The sequence below is a fragment of the Alexandromys fortis genome, unplaced genomic scaffold (genome assembly GCF_014885135.2).
Source record: "Alexandromys fortis isolate MF-2015 unplaced genomic scaffold, M_Fortis_MF-2015_v1.1 scaffold_114, whole genome shotgun sequence".
Lineage (NCBI taxonomy): Eukaryota > Metazoa > Chordata > Mammalia > Rodentia > Cricetidae > Alexandromys > Alexandromys fortis.
This window is the reverse complement of record NW_026068046.1, coordinates 4,884,954-4,903,129: the sequence shown is the minus strand read 5'-3', so window position 1 is coordinate 4,903,129 and position 18,176 is coordinate 4,884,954. Positions and strand designations below refer to the sequence as shown.

The 18,176-nt window shown below is 37.6% G+C and overlaps 1 protein-coding gene across 1 annotated transcript; it reads left to right on the top strand.

Moving 5' to 3' along the window:
- Nucleotides 1–4,921: 4,921 nt before the first annotated feature.
- On the top strand, nt 4,922–8,551 carry LOC126486556 (DDB1- and CUL4-associated factor 12-like protein 1). Its single transcript, XM_050118838.1, has 2 exons — nt 4,922–6,684; nt 6,808–8,551. Exon 1 carries the CDS (start codon nt 5,268–5,270, stop codon nt 6,681–6,683), a length of 1,416 nt encoding a protein of 471 aa, XP_049974795.1. The 5' UTR covers nt 4,922–5,267; the 3' UTR covers nt 6,684; nt 6,808–8,551.
- Nucleotides 8,552–18,176: the final 9,625 nt, after the last annotated feature.

Sequence of the window (18,176 nt, the reverse complement as noted above, 5' to 3'; positions counted from 1 at the left end):
AACTCACTGAAGTTACTAGCTCTAGGAACTATTTTTGTAGATATCATGGCATTTTATTGCCAAGTAGAGAGTCTTATTTCTTTTCCATTTGTATGCCTTCCTTCTGTTTCTTGTTTTATTAGATTAGAAAAAATTCAGTTATGGTGAATAAAAATAATGAAAGCAGAAATCTTTGTCTTGTTTTTAATTTAAGAGACAAAGAATCTAATTTCTTGACTTTAAATGAAATGTTTGCTTAAATGTTTGCGCATGTTCTTTTTAAAGTTCTATTACTAATTTGCTGAGAGCTTTAATCAGTAGAGATTGGATTTTGTTCAATAGTATTTTTGTGACATTTAAAATAATCATATGATGTTTCTTATACTGTTGACATAGTTGTTTACACTGATTCTTTTTAAATGATGCCTCAATCTTAAACAACTGGGTTAAATCCAAATTGATCATTCTGTACAATTTCTGTTTATAGATTTAATTTGCCAATATTTTGTTGAGGATTATAGGATTAAAAATATGTTGGAATGTGTTCCCTTGTGCTAGGGAGGAACAGGGTGTTCTCAAAATTTATACATGGAAGCTTGGAAACTTATGAAAACAGACATCTGGTGAAATAATTCAGTTGGTAAAATACTGGAAATGCAAACTTGAGAACCCGAGGTTAATCTCCATCACCTAAATAAAAACCAAAGTGTGGTGGCTCAGGTTTGTAATAGCAGTGCTAAGGTAACAGAACTATGCAGATCCCTGGGCCTGCCTGTCATGCAGTTTAGCCCATTTTATAAATTTCAAGTCAGTGAAAGACTGTGTTTCAAACATAAAATGAACACTAGAGATTCTGTTCTCCTCCCCACACCCCTTATGTGACCATGCTCAGAGATAAGGTTTTAATGAAATAATTAACATTTAAGGATGTTATAAAGGTAGTGTCTTAACCCACTGAATTTGTTTTATAAGAAGCAAAAGTTCAAATATCTCCCTGTTCTCACAAAAGGAAGAGCCATGTGAATACACTTGGATAAAGCAACTTGGCAACAATCTAAGAGGATAAGCATTCTACTGATACCAGGGATGATTGAAAGTAAAAGTGCTTTGTTAAGTATCATTGATACAAGGTCGGGTAGAAGTTCAGGTTCCTAGTAAGTCTTCCTGTCACAGTTGAAAAGAAAGAAGGTATCGGGCGATGGTGGCACACACCTTTAATCCCAGCACTCGGGAGGCAGAGGCAGGCGGATCTCTGTGAGTTCGAGACCAGCCTGGTCTACAGAGCTAGTTCCAGGACAGGCTCCAAAGCCACAGAGAAACCCTGTCTCAAAACACCAAAAAAAAAAAAAAAGAAGGTAACACATTTGGGTGATAAACCATTCTCCAGAGGTCTTTGTAAGACTATGTCTTGATTAAGTGTCAGTGAAGGCTTAGCTCAACATAAAGGACATAAAGGTCCATACTGACCTTAACCCTGCCAAAGAATGAGACTATAACATTAGTTTCTGCATCTGAGACAATGGACTAACAGCTTCCAATTTGGATCCATTGTAATAGTGTGTGGCAAATGATACAGGGTATAGACTCTTTTGGTGTCCTGTTGGAGTAAGATATATATTGTCATCAAAGGTTGTCTATTGTTAGACTTCCAATTGCCCAGACCCATTACCTAGAAAGAAAAAAAAAAAACAGGTTTTCTTAGAGATTTTATCAGTTGCACTCATGGAGGTTTCTGGGTCAGAGGCTTCTGCAGCTTTCTGCACAGGGTTTACGTGACACAGTAAGGGCAGAGGGGAATTCGCTGTCTTATCTTTTTAATTACAAGGTTCAGTATCTACACAATACTCCCCTATCATTTACAGATTCCCATCATTTGTCAGTTGTGATATGTAGAGGGTTTTTGTTAAAACATATTTTTGGTTCTGCTTTAAGAGAGAAGACCTAAGAGCTTCAATTCCAATATTTCACTGTTTTTGGCTTTTATAATACTTACTTTCTGCCTCTACAGTGATTATGCTAGATGAAAATATTGAATGACGTTAAACACGTAAAATTAACCATTTAACCATCCCTCATAGAACAGTAATCATCTTTTTTTTTTTTTTTGAGCCCTAACTTCTATTGGGGAAAGGAGAAGAAGATTCAGCACACTTGATTTTTTTTCTTTTTAAATTTCTAAGCCAAATGGTGTGGAGTTCAATCTCAATACCCCAGGCTTGCAGAAAGTCAAAATATATAATTGAAAATATTCCTTCTTCTGTCTATGGGATTTTTATTAGACTTTTAGAGATACATGGTCTTAAGAAAAAGACAGATGTGTTTTTTATTTCTTACTGTGTTATGTGTATACTCCCATTGTTTGTTTCCCTACATGATCACAGAATGAACTGTAATACTGCTTGGTAGTCTAGAAAAATGCTGCTTTGGAAGGGAATTACTGGCGATCATAGACTAAGTCTGAGAGTCCATAATCATGTGATATAATGCTTCTACTCCTGGCATTCAACTTTTCCACACATGTCATTCCAAAGTCCAAACATTTTTGTTGCTGCAATTTAGCCTTTTGAAATCTCTGTCATTCTAAGAATTTTTCATTCATTTGGCCAACACCCAAGAATTGAATAAGAACATGAAACCTGGATTTGGCCTACTTCAGTCCACTTAACAATTCATTGGTTTCAGAGAAAATCAGAATCTTTCTATATCTCAGTTTGCTGACCTATACAGTAGGGATTGTAGGAGCTGTTTAAGCAGGATAGGAATTACAAAAGTCTTATAACAATGACTGTTCATATGGTAGTTTTGCAAAGTGTAAGATAATAGTAATTTATAACATATTCTGTATACTTAATACTCTATAGGTTTAATTCCCTCACCTATACCACAATAATCCATCTTGTTTGGCAAGTCTTTCCCAGTACTCACATGGAAAGCTTCCAATTTAGGAGCAACACTGTGACATACTGTAGAGAGCTATGTCCTAAATGTAAGACTTCCTGCTTCCACCTGAAAGAAAAGAACATACAACAGTGTTTCTCAAACAATGTTCCAAGTTGCCGGGTGGTGGTGGCTCACACCTTTAATCCCAGCACTTGGGAGGCAGAGACAGGCAGATCTCTGTGAGTTCAAGGCCAGTCTGGTCTACAAGAGCTAGTTCCAATACAGGCACCAAAGCTACAGAGAAACCCTATCTCGAAAACAACAAACAAACAAACAAAAAAAGAATGTTCCAAATCACCTGCATCAAAATATTTAGGGATCCATCTAAGGTGGGGTGCCAACTTTTGAAATGACGCCTGTCATCTTGATGAACACCAAAATCCAGGAGTTACTCATATACACAGCTTGTACCTGTTCACATAGCTTACTTATTTCTGAAATGTTTATTCATCTCATTTGTAACAGTGAAACAAACTGAGTCTCTGAGTCTCCTCCGTGAGGCACTATCTATAATTTCTCATTGAACAGAGGAACCTATTTCACCTTTTCTTTTGTCATAAGATGGATAACATAGAAAAGGTTCAGAACTCTGAGACTGGAGCATGTTAAGGAGGACAAATATGAGACAGATTAACTGAAATGATGGGAAAGAAGAACACATGGCTTGTACATGGAATTTACACTTGAAGTGAAAGTGCAAAAAGTAGTAGAAATAAAATTAGCAAACTGTTTTGGGGCACTTGGGGGAGGGAACACTATGAAATAGTTCTTAAACGGCAGGACTTAATCAGAAAAGTGAATTCATGGCTCCCATTCTCAACAAACTACATTTTGTGGAGGGTAAATAAGATATTTAGAGTCAGTATTATGCAAGAGCCTTTATGTAATGCATCCCTAATTAATTAAAGTCACACTTAACTACCCAGTATTTTCATCATGAGATGTGAGATCTTGAAGCAAAAACAAACAAGAAACAAAACAAAATAAAATAAAAAACGATATGAAATTTTCCTTTCTGACTCCTGAGCTTCTATGAGCTAGATCACTATAGTTTTTTCCATTGTGTTAACATGCTTACTTTCTTCTAGAATATTCTCTGTTTCCGTATGTCCTTAAAATCCTGACCATCCTTCCTATTCCTAACTCAAAGATTCAATGTTCTCTAAGGCCATGGACCTCTTAAACTAATGATGGGAATTTGTATCCCCAGCTCCTCACTTGCAGTTTTCTACCCCCACTTCCTTAGTTCTCATAGCTAAAAGAGATGATGGTATCTCCAAAATACCCAACTTCACTTCTTCCTAGCCAGTTAGCACAATCCACCTGACATTAAAGGCTGTGATCAGTCATCAAGGCCTGGGCATCATCATAGGCAGGTCCAATGCTCTGTCATTTGACATGGTCTGCTCCGATGATTGTGTTGCAGAAGCACAGAACATTTGAGGAGGGGGAAAGTGATTCGTGGAAAATAAGTTACCAACAGCAGCAGAAGGCCTGTTAAAACGAACAGGAACTACTAGTTCCAAACACTTTTATTTTCTGCCTAGTTCAATATAAGACCTTAGTAAAGAGTCTTATGAGCACACTTTTGTTTTCTTCCACAGACACGAAAGATCACGGCTCTGTCTCATCCCATGATTGACTACATATTGGGTTTCAGATTTTATTGCAGTAGAGATTTGAAGGATATTTGGCTGCGGAGAAGGGGGTGACTTGAGTTTGACTTGTTGGATCCGGAGGGTGTTGGACTACTGGCCCTAGAGTGATGTCTCCCTGTTCCTCCAAGCCCCTTTCTTGCTTTCCTATGGCTTTTCTATCTTCTTGGCTTTACTACTACCTACCGCCCCCTTCTGGCTGGGCATGAGCTACCCCCTATTGCCATGATCTCCCAATCCTAAAGCTCACCCTTCCACACCGCCCATCGCTTCTGCCATTTATAGTCAGCCCCGTCCCGCCTCCTCTCCCAACACCACCCTCAGAGCCTGCCCCTCCCGCCCTGCTGTCCTAGTCCTCCAGGGACTTGTCGCTCAAGGCCCAGAAGTCCACTCGCTGAGCTGGCTGGCAGCTGCCGCTCCACTCTAGCTCCTGCCGCACCTTCGGCCCTAGCAACGATCCTTCCGAGCTCGCTCGGCTCTTTCCGCCCAACCGCGCGTTGCTCGCCGGGTCACGCAGCTTTCACCTCCTTTGCCGCCCACGCGCTCAGGACTCTGCAGGCTCCCTGCCGCTCGGTCGCCTAGCCTCCGGCTCCCAGCGATCCAACGCTTCAGGCCGACACCGCGGCGCCGCCCTCTCCAGCAATACAGGAGACGCCACAGCCCGCAGGGCCCTCTGACCGCTCGCCGACCACCATGGCCCCTCATCTAACAGGTAGCAGGAAGCGGAAAGCCGCCGAGGCAGAGGAGGGTGCGGGGAGCTCTTCGTCGCCAGGCCCCTCGGCGGTGATGGCGACAGCCGAAGCAGGCCAAGCCGAGGGGTCGCTGCTACTGGTCAAGAAGCCGCGGCTGCCCGTGGCTCACCGCTCCTTCGTGCACTACCTGAAGGGCCGGGCGCTGGGCGAAGAGGGCCACCCGGGGCTGGCAGGCTTTGAGGGCGACCTACGCAGTTACGGGGTCCTCAGGCTGCCGGAGCTGCTGAGGGAGCGCCAGCTGACGCTTGGCCCCCTCAACAAGGTGTTCGCGTCGCAGTGGCTAAATGCCAGGCAGGTGGTGTGTGGCACCAAGTGCAACACGCTTTTTGTGGTCGATGTCAAGACCGACCACATCATGCGCATTCCTCTGATGCGCGACAGGGTGCCCGACCTCTCCGGTGGCTCGCCCTCCTGTGGCATTCATGCTGTGGAGCTGAATCCCTCCAAGACCCTCATGGCCACTGGAGGGGAAAACCCCAACAGCCTGGCCGTCTACCAGCTGCCCACGCTGGATCCCGTGTGCCTAGGAGATTGCGAAGGCCACAGGGACTGGATCTTCGCCATCGCATGGATGAGTGACACTGTGGCTGTGACTGGTTCCCGCGATGGCACCCTGGCACTCTGGCAGGTGGATCCCGACATGTTCAATGGCAGCATCGCTTGGCACAAGGATGCAGGCCTTCCAGTGTATGCTCACATCCGTCCTACAGATATGGAGGCCATTCCCAAATCCGCTACCAATCCTACTAACCGCAAAGTTCGAGCCCTTGCGTACAGCAACAAAAACCAGGACCTGGGAGCGGTGTCTCTGGATGGCTACTTCCACCTGTGGAAAGTCCGAAGCTCCCTGTCCAGGCTGCTGTCCCTAAGGCTGCCCTACTGCAGGGAGAACGTGTGTCTCACCTACTGTGACGAGTTGTCCCTCTATGCTGTCGGATCCCAGTCTCACGTTTCATTCCTGGATCTTCGCCAAGGCCAGCAGAACATCCCACCACTCTGCTCCCGAGAGGGAGGCACTGGCGTGCGTTCCCTGAGTGTCCACGAGCATATTGTCACCGTGGGAACAGGCCACGGTTCTCTGCTCTTCTATGACATCCGTGCCCAGAAGTTCCTCGAGGAAAGATCTGCAGCCAGTCCAGACATGTTTCCTGTGCCCTCTGGAAGGAAGCTCAAGCTCACCTGTGGCAGTGGCTGGATCAACCAGGATGATTTCTTAGAGAATTACGTTGCTGGTGTAGAGGATTTCCCCAACGCACTCTACACTCACTGCTACAACTGGCCAGAGATGAAGCTCTTCGTGGGTGGGGGCCCTCTGGCCTCAGGCCTCCATGGCAACTATGCAGGCCTCTGGAGCTAAGGTTAGCTGAACTCCTTACAGTATGCATTTATCTTTCAGTTCAATCTAACTGAACGTCGTTTTCGTTTTCCACATGCTGTTTTAACTCTGTTTCTCTTTTTTTTTCTTTTTCTTTTTTCTTCAGGTGGAGCAGGTCCTGATTAACCAGTGTACTTAGCAGAAAGAGAGGGGAAGACAGACGGAGCTGACAGAAGTCGCTTTGAGAAATTCTCTGCACCTCTCCACCATTCTTTGAACTGTTCATACAGATACGTTCCACTAATTCTTAGCTGTGCCGTCTTTGAGTGAGTGATCCATATAGTCTATATGTGGAAGAAAATCCCCGTTATAATGTTAGACTTGTGTATATGTTGTGTTATTTTACTATTAGCTGGTTTAAAGACAGTGCTTTTAGTTTTCATCACTTATGTGTGATATATTAACAAGATTTTCTAATAAACAGAGTTTAGACATCTCTTGTGGAGCGCTAACCAGTTTTACGGCATTGTTCCAGTTGTAAAATACATTCCATGTTCCAGATTGCCTACTTTTGGAAATATGTCACTCATGAACTGTGATCATGGTGTATATAGTTTGTATGTTGTTGGTTCAAAACGCACATTTCTAAAAAGTTTATTATCTGAAAATAGTTGTCATAGAATCTTGTGTATCTATCAGAATCTCAGTTGATGAGGACGGTTTAGGTATTCAAGTGTTCAAGTGTTCTGCTAATTTGAACTTTCAAAATTAATCCAAAAATCAGTATTTTTCTTTCAAGCCTTATTTTAGTTTTATGCTCTGTCTTCTTATTGATCAAAGAATGTACTTGTTTTCACTTCTTGCCTTAGTACTATCAAGACTTGTGGATATATTTGAATGTTTGTGGTTGGAGTAACTTACACAGAGTTTCAGTGCCATCATTTGATGCAGGGATATTAAGTATAAATGTAGAATGTATGGCAGAGAGGGCAGAAAATACACTGCTCTAAGGTATAGACTGGATATTTTTGCTGTTGCTATTTTTCTTACCAAATGTTATATTTGAGCATATTTTAAACTTTCCAAAATCTGCCTATAAGTTAAGTTAAAAGAAAAAAAAAATGCAAAGAAAGAAAATGAGCCCATCCAGCTCACTGTGAAAGAAACACCCCCTCTTTATAAGCTCCAAATTAGATTTTATTTTGTGAGCTTCAAAGATTCATACTTAAAAGTGGGATATGTGTGTTACTAAAGCCTCTCATTCTGTGCCTCTAAAGGTAATAATATGTGATTGTAACAATGCAGTATGATTTTTCAGTAGAGGAGCTGGGGATTAAAAAGATGGGTATGATTGAAGAACTTTGCCATTCAGATTAATAGAGGTAGTGGGATGCTATACAGGTGTATTGGACTTGTTCTTAGGTGAGAATACTGAAAGTGATAAAGCAGACAGGCCTTCCTCAAAACTGGCCAGGATAGCTTAGCCCAGGATTGGTATTGAACCACGTTTCCTTTTCCTTAAACATCTGACATGGATTTTGCATTCGTGTTGATAAACTACATGCTGTTCAGTACCAAACCTAAATTGCTGAAAAGAGTTAGTTGTGAGTTAGATATACAAAATTAGTCAAAATTTGTTTATAGAGGTTATGCAGGTTCATTCCGCAAATTATACAGTTTTGCTACATATCTGTGCAGTTCTTTTGCTTGCATGTATGATTCCAACTCTGTTATAAGTGATTTGAGAACAGAGATTGTAAACTGCCATCTTTTATTTCTTTATTTGTGTACCAAGGCCGAACAAAGGCAATCCGTTATTATTTACTGATATTTTTTTTTGCCAATGGAAACCTGCACTTCAAATTGTAAGAAATATTTGCTGTTGCATAATAAAGAACCTTGCTGTGTGATTCCCTCTCCTGTTTTTCTTTAAATTTTCCCTAATTCATTTTCAGGGCATGTTATAGAACTTCATCCATTCATAAATACAGTAATATGTGATACTTAGAAAATGAACAAAATTTTACTTTTCATATATAACTGAATATTAATCCTTTAAAATAAATTGAGATTTGAAGAGTTCTTTAAAACAATTGGTTTATTTTACCAGAAATGTATTTGAAAATTTTCGAATATAGGTTTTTAACTTAGAAATAATTTATATAGGTAATTAATTTGAAAAAAAAATCAAACTATTAGCTGCCTATTTTCTTCTCAGTAGTAGGGTATTGGGGGGTTCAATAGAAATGTTTGGAAATAAAGAAAAAATCCTTCTGTATTGGATGAGATTTAAAATGAACAATAGAAGGTGAAGAATTATGCTGAATTCTTCTCTGTATTGGTTCCTTTTTTCATGTGGGGGGGTTGTTTATTAGGGGGAAGGAAATGGGAAAAGGGGGGAAGGGAGGGGTGACCAGCTTCTGGGGACAGGAGTAGCAGAAGGGAAGAGAGGCAGAGATGTGGGGGAGAGAGGGAGGGAGAGAGAAAGGAATAAAGGAACGTAGTGAATGTGCACAGAAGATGCTCTACGTGGCTGCAGCTGAGGACATATCCTGTCACGATGCCAAGAGCAGGCCAGTACAGATGCCTGAATACTAACAGGCCAGCCTGGGACTAGCTACTAGGCAAGCCTTAAACTCCTCATCTGTCTCTACCTCCAGAGTGCTAGAACTAAAGGTGTGTATCACTAAACCTGGCATAAATAAACCTTTTATAAGAAATAAAAGGTATCATTTATGATTCTGGGGACAAATTAGGAGCGGAGGTAGACACAATTAAATACATCTTAAACAGAAGCAATCCTATAACTTCATTAAATGAAAATTGAATTACTGTTTAGCTGTTATGAATGTCTATATGGCTTCATTTGATATTACATAATCAGAGCATATTCAGGTGACAAATTCTCTAAAAGTCTAATATGTACAGTTTTTCAGAATTCCTTGAACCTGGGCTTGGTGGTGCTTGCCTTTAATCCTAGCAATTGGGCAGCAGAGGCAGAGGCAAGCAGATCTCTGAGTTCCAGGACAGACTAGTCTATAGAGTGAGTTCCAAAACAGCCAGAGCTACACAGAGAAACCCTGTCTCAGACAAAGGAAAAAATCATTTTCAATGTTAACACAATCACCAGCTCACTTTAAACTTATGATTTTATAGGGTATATACCTTTTATAATACAATCACAAGATTTGGCTAAGTTTTCATAGCTAAACAGCCTAATTGTGATTGTATTTCGATTTTAGAAAGTTGTAATAATTTTTAAATTATTAAATTCTGAACATAGGTGTCTATTGCAGTAATGTACAAACTGAATTTTGAAATATATATGTATATATGTTTACAGTTTTTGTACTTATATAAAACATGGTTTGATCAAATCCACCCCCCAGCACGCTGCTTCAACTTTTCCAGAATTAGAAATCCTTCTCACTATATTTCTCTATAAACTTCATGTCCTCTAATTTCAGGCCACTGAATGTAATTCCTCCTGCCAATATGTACCAAAGTGTAGGACCAACTTCTGGAGGTGTAGTTCTCAACCTGTGAGTTATGACTCCCTTGGGGGTCATATATTAAATATCCTGCCCTCAGATATTTATATTATGATTCATAGCAGAAGTATAATTACAGTTATGAAGTAACAATGAGATAACTTTATGGGTGGGGGTCACCACAACATGAGGAACTGTGTTAAAGGTGCACAGCAATAGGAAGGTTGAGAGTCACCTACTAGGGGTCTCAGCCCTGAAGAAACTGGCTTTTCAATCCCCCAAAGTCCTCTGCTATCAAAAACGTCTCAATTACATGTGGGGCTTTGTGAGCGGCCCCTCAAAAATACCAACCTAGTAAGAGACTAAAAAGCACAGTCCATTTTAAATCTATAATATATGAGTTACCTATCATTGCTGCATGAAAAACTACCAATAACAACTCATTTATTTACTCCTGCAAGCATATTTCTGACTTAAATGTTTATTTTCCTGTGTTTTATTCTTTGAACTGAATTGATTTCTAGAATGTTTAAAGTAGAAGAAAAGATCTTTGAAATAAACATACCCACTGAGGGGCTGAGAAAATGACTTGGTGGGTAGAAATGTTGTTCTACAAGCATGAGGACTTGCATTTGGAACCTTAGAATTCACAGAAAAATGCAGGCACATGAACGTGTATGCTGTACCTGGAGGTCAGAAAAATACAGGTCCTAACACCTTGCTGACAAGCCTATTCAAAAAGGATAGCTACTGGTTCCAAGGTAAATTGCAATAGAGGAAATGACCAAATGTTTTGCTCTGTCCTCCACATACATTAGCAAGTAGCAACACACTCATAAATATACACCATACATATGCACTGTACATAAACACATACACACGCGCACACACACACACACACACACACACACCACAAAAGCCAGTGAAAGCAATTAAAGTTCCTCATCTAGCAAAAACATACGTGTTAAATTTAAGCACTAATGACAAACAAAATTTAATTCTCCAGAGGTTGATTTTCTCTGCCTATACTTAATGTTGAGCCAGTTGTCAAAAACATTCAGTTCTTTACTTATTTAGAGTGATTTTAGAAAACAATTCACCAAACCATCCTGGATGTTTTTCTCAGAGCTTTGCAATCTCTGCAAGCATGCAAACCTAGCTGCATTAAGCCTGTCCTTATGTGAGCAGCTCAAGGGACACAGTTCACCCAGCAAGAACATTGTGTGCTAAGAGGAACGGGAGAATAGAAAAGGCACAAGCCATAAGTGGTTGCTTTCAGAGATATTATTTTTAAATCATCTCAAAAGGGTACCTAGAAGTACTCATCACCACTAGCCTTATGAAAAATCCAGATACGTCTTGCTTTTGAGTTTGACATCAGTGAAAGAGCAGAGTGTTTTTAAGGTGAGTACTGCCACAAATTAGATGTATACGAAATCAGAGATCTTTAAATGACGTTCATTTTATATATTCAATGATCATTATTATCTAGGTCTTTTCTCTGTTTTTCTTTTTTTCCTTATTTATTATTCTGTGACATCATTTACAGAGCTAAGCCCTTATTTGAGCTTCTCTTGTGAGTTTTATGGTCTTCATTTTTAAAGTTACCAGATTATAATGGAGTAATTACTTGAGAGCCTTAAATACACTTCACCTCCCACTGAATATGAATTTTGTCATCCTGACACCTACTACAATAGGCAAAATATATGTGGTACTGAGTTATCCAATAAAATGTCAATACTTATATTACTATTGGTTTTGTATATTTGAGATCCTGGGCATTAAACCTAGGGTCTTGCACTTTCTAGGAAAGTGTTTCATCTCTGAGTTAGGTCCATCCCTTTTTATTTTCTTTTTTTTAAATTTATTTATTTATTTATTAAAAATTTCCACCTCCTCCCCTCCTATGGGCTGGAGAGATGGCTCAGCTGTTAAAGGCTAGGCTCACAACCAAAAACTGTATTTACTTCTTATACCTAGCAAAGTTCTTATTAAGTTGCCCAGTAGGCTTGAAACTTATTTTGTAGTCTAGTCTTTCCTTAAAATTGAAATCCCCCTGCCTCGATACTTGAGAATCTGATAATAGAGGTCTTTTTCACAAACCTATCTCATAAAATATTTTGAGAGAATATCAATCAGTGTTCAATGGTCAATAATGGGACAAGTTTGGAAGTTGGAAACAATATAAAACAAGGTACAAGTTAGCGATTATGATGATTTTTATCAATGAATAATGTGGCTAGTCTGCTGGTTAATCATTGTATTTTGTTTTTCCCCCCAGGGATAATACTGGATTTGGGAGACCAAAATGAAATGAAATGTGAATTATTATAAAACCATAAAAATGCAGATTTGAGTCCCCTTGATGTTGGTCACTTATTGAATCACCACAGATGTCTAAATTCTCTAAGCCTATGTTTTAATTGCTAAAACTCTCCATAATCTTACATTTTGGCTAATACATATGGGCATATTAATTCTTTTTCTTTCTAGGTACCAATTAATTTTGGTAGAGTAATATGTATTTTTACTTGATTATTTAAATAGTTTATGTCCAATTTGGAAAATTAGACATAAAATGCTGTAGGAGGTCCTTCTTTCTATGTGTTGTTTAATGTTTTTATTTATTGGTTAATGAATAAAGAAGCTGCCTTGACCTAGTTGATATGGCAGAACTTAGGTAGGCTGGGAAGACAGAACTGAATGCTGGGAGGAAGAAAGACAAAGACACAGAGAGACACCATGGAGCCGCCAGAGACAGACATGCTGAATCTTTCCAGATAAGCCACTGCTTTGTGGCGATACACAGATTGATAGAAATGGGTTAAACTAAGATGTAAGAGTTAGCCAATAAGAAATTAGAGCTAATAGGCCAAGCAGTGAATTAATGAATATAGTTTCTGTGTGGTTATTTTGGGGCTAAGCTAGCTGGGCGGCTGGGACAAATAAGCGGGCCCTCCTTCTGCAGCAATAAAATACAAGGATAAAATCATTTCTAAGAATTACAGGTTACTACTGACAAGTTAGTATCCATCATCTAAGATACTCTGTGTAAATATGTATAGATGTATACAGACTTATGCCATTACTACTCTAATGACAATATATTGTATAAATTATAATATGAACTCATTTTCATTCAATTAATGGCTCTACTTATCCCTCTCAATTAATATTCATCTAATCTGATAATTAGGGTACTATTACTATTGTTCTTATGATGATGACGATGATGATGCATATGTATATATGTATGTGAATATGCATGGACAGGCATATATGTGTCACAGCATACATACAGAGTGCAGGGGAAAAAACAGAAAATTTTACAGAGTAGGTTTTTCCTTCTAGTGGCTGACCCAGGTATTGGACTCAGGTTGTTTGATTTGCTTCACAAGTGATTTTACCATTGAGCCATAGGATGTTTTCATGTATATATGATCAGTTATAAAGAAGAATATTTGAAGTCATCAGGAAATTACTCTTATTACTAAAATTATTGTAATGAAATATTAGACACTTAATCAAATATGACACTGTATACTAATGCAGTAAATACTGATAACAAGCATTGAGTAGTGGCAATTTCTGTCTAAGTATATGTCTAATTTGATTATTTTCATATAGATGCTAATTGGAACCTCTTGTACAAATTTGCAAATAAGCTGCTCAAGCTTCAACTCAGACTAACCATTTTATTTAAGTATTTTCAAGTTGATTTGAACAAAAATTAAACAAGATAGTTGACCATAAAGAATATCTGATTTAGAAGTTTATGGTACAGTAGAGAAAGGATTAATTTTCCAATCACAAAATTTTTCAATACTTAAATAAAATGTGAGTAGGAGTTGCACCTATGGAAATTATTAAAGTGGTTTTTCAAATCTTTAAATTGAAAGTCATAGTCATAGAAGCCAATATGTCATTATTATGGATATATGCAACATAAGTCAAATCAGAAAATAGCAGAATTATTTCCATACTCTTGTTTCTAGCAGGCTTAATTAGACTGGAAGTATGCTACCCTGAAATAACAAGAGCACAAGGTTGCCTTAAATACCTAATTTAGGATCATAGATTCAATGTTTAATTGTAGCAAAATACTGTATCATATAAGTTTTTAGTTTAGCCATATGAAATATTTTCACACTATGTAAATAATTTCCAGAAATTACGTGGGAATATGGAATTCAATACCCTCTAAACATCATCTCCACTTTCTTTTTCCTCCAACTCATCTAAATCATAATTCTTTTTTTCTTTTGCTGGAACTTTATTTATTCTAGGAATTTTATGTCAATGGACTTACGTAGGATTTGTCTTCATGTGTTTTTCTTTGTCAGTGAAGTAACTAAATTAGCATAAAGACTTTGTTTCAACCATGTTTTATTATGTGACATTTATTTCCTTTATTTCCTTTAAAAGGCTGAGTAATTCACTGTGTAAACACAAAATATTTGCTTATCTACCCATTCTTAGCACGGAATCTAGGCCTCTTCTGTGTAGACTTTGGACACTCTAAATAATGCAATAGGCCTCCATAAATGTGTTTTCTGTTTTTCCACAGTAGTCATTATAAATGGTATAGGTATCCAAGCATGTTGGAAAATTGTTTTTAATTATTTATGCAATATGAATTAATAAAATAATTATGCTAATATAACAATACATCTTACTATTAAGGAAAGACATCAACTCAGGATATTATTTCTGACTTCTCAATTAGAAATGAATTGTTCTCAATGAGGCAGGCATTCTTTAAAGTTAGGAGCATCCAGCTTCATAATTAATTATAATTACATTATTTAGATTTTTAAACTTTGAAAGATGTTATATTGAACTGAAATAATATTGTTTTCAATCTTATTTGACATGTTGGAAAGTACAGTAGTGCATAATTAGAAGTTTCTATTAAGATTACACCCATTTGTATTCACTTTCAGTAAAAAGGTAGTAATCTTATTTATTTCAAAAGTGGTTTAGTAATTAATTGTGTAAAATACTAAGGATAATGTTATCTAAGCATTAAGTAATCATTTGTGTTTCTTACCTCTTTGATACAACTATTAGAAAATTTGCATAACAAGTAACCTAGAGAACTATAGAGATGGCTCAGTTAGAATTTATCATGAGGACCTGTTAGGATCTCCAGTACTGTCTTAGTCATTTTTTTTTCTCTCTCTCTCTCTCTCTCTCTCTCTCTCTCTCTCTCTCTCTCTCTCTCTCTCTCTCTCTGCTTTTTTTTTATATTTTGACTAATGCAACTCTTATAAAAGAAAGCATTTAATTAGGGACTTTCTTACATGTTCTGAGGGTTAGTCCATGAACATCATGGTTGGAATTAGATATGATGCTGTATCAATAGCTGAGAGTTATACATCCTGATCTGATGGAAGGAGGGAGAGAATGCGGGTGGTGGTGAGAGGGAGCATGAGTGGGAGAGGAAGAGTGACAGGGAGAGGAAGAGATAAAGAAAGGGAGAAATATTGACTGGGCCTAGTATGGACTTTTTAAACCTCAAAGCCCATCCCCAGTGACAGACTTTCTCCAAAAATGCCATACCTATTCTAACAAGTACATTATCTCCCTAATTCTGCTAATCTTTTTCAAAAAATTCTACTTCCTGGTAATTAAACATTCAAATATATGAGCCTTTGGAGGCCATTCTCCTTCAAATCACCATATTCCACTCCCTGGATTGCATATCTATGTAGGCATATCATAATGCAGAAATGCATTCAGTCTAATTTCAAAAATCTATCATAGTATCAACAGGGTTTTAAAGTCAAAGTTTCTTCTTTGACCCAAGGATATCTAACCTCCCGTGAAATCAAAACACAAATTACATACTTCCAACATACACTAGCACAAAACAAGGGCCTTTACATTTTTAACATATCACTTCTCACAGTTTCATAATTACTCAATTAAACATAACTTAGTTTTTAGGATGTGGTTTTTTGTAGAAATTACATTGGTATTTCTAATACAATAGTAAGCATAGATTATATCATATAATACCATGCAGTGGCTTATTCTCAAAAGCAATGCAAACATTGCTTAGCATATGCCATATTAGATCTAAGGATGGTTTAACTATAATGTTTTGGTACTATATCACAAAAAAAATATTGAGTATACTCAAATGTGGACATTTTATCTCTTGGGTTTCTGAAGAGTTGAAAAAGAAAAACAGATTTTTGAAAATTACAAAGGTTATTTCTGTATTGAACCAGAACTGAATGCAAAGTATGAATATTTAATTATGTAACAAGACAGATTTGAAATTGTTATGTAAAATGATTTCATTGGTTCTTACATTGATCTTATTTAGCTTATAGAAAATGGAAATAAAAACCACGTTGATCTTATTTAGCTTACAGAAAATAGAAATACAAAACCATGTGAGAGAGGTTTGACAAAGAAAATGGTTATGTTCCCAGAAAAACAACAAAGGTATAATATTAGATTTCTTATATTCATTCCTTTTAAGGAACTAAAAGAATAATTTAAATACCACAGCAAAAAAAAAGATTTTAAATAAAGGCTATAAGGAGCAAATAGCAATATTTTTCATAATATATGAGTATAAATTATTAAAATAATTCATAGAATTATGCTTTGGAGGATAACGTATTAGTCAATAACCCATATATTATAAGAAGCAATAAATTTATTTAAACATGGGAGCAATAAAAATATTTGCCATGTTAAGTACTCTAAACCTAGTTAACTACCCATGGATAGAGTGGTCATAAATCTTAAAGGAGAACCTATGACTACAAATTTCCCAAACCAGTGTGATTTCTAATTTCTTACTGTAAATATTTATTCTTATACTCATGTATCTCTCACACCTCACCAAATAAGGTTTTGTTTTTGTTTTGTTTTTCAGCAGAGGGTGGGAACTACAAAGATCCAGAACTGTTCAACATGCATAGGATATAACTATGAGATGCCTAACTCCAATTAGTGCAGCTTTAATGCAATCTCTTGAGGCTCTCAATGAAACACGTACCTTGACAAGAATAATTGACATGTATCATTGGTGGGAGAAGTTCATAAGGCCCCACTCCTAGAAGACCAGAGACAGACAATCAATTAGCTACTTCATAGAGAAGATGGATAAGCTCTCTGATGTGTTATGATTACTCAAATGGTGAGCACTAACAGTGTGTACATATAAACAATACTAAATTAACTTAGAAGATTATATATATATGTTTTTGTATGTGTATAACACTAATAAACATATACATATTATTAGTGTTACATACATCTATACATGTATGTACTTAGTAATAATTAAAGAAAAGGCTGTGATGATTTTGAGAGTGAACTGGGTTACACAGGAGGAGTTGGAATAGGGAGAGGGAGTGAAAATGGAAAAATATGATACTCAGATATGAAATTCTCAAGAAAATTCTAAAAGTTTAAAAAAGATGTCATTTTCCAATAACCCATTGTGAATCACAGCCTTTTCTGCAGATATTGCTTTATCGTGTCTTTAATTCTAACTTAAAGAGTTAATAGGCACTATTTTTAAACACTGTAACAAAAATGAACACTCATGATATTACCTAATAGTTACTGCTATATCTAATATGACTGCTTACAGAAAGTGAGTTTTCTTTTCTTCAGACATTAGTAAGAGTACAGTTTGTGCTTTTGAGTTATTTCCTTGAACTGTTGTAATGCACCAAGTGGTATTATTTATTTCTGTTTTATTTTTCTTTTCTAAGTAATGAGTATTGAACATTAACTAGGCAAGTAAGTACTTTATTTTCACTGAGGCATGTCTTCACCTCTTGGTTTGTAGGTCTTTTGTAATCATCAGGTGTTTTATGATTTTTTTGTTCTTTGTAGTAGTTTTAATAATAATATTAATTCTCTGAGGCCGGGCAGTGGTGGCACACGCCTTTAATCCCAGCACTCGGGAGGCAGAGGCAGGCGGATCTCTGTGAGTTCGAGACCAGCCTGGTCTACAGAGCTAGTTCCAGGACAGGCTCCAAAGCCACAGAGAAACCCTGTCTCGAAAAAC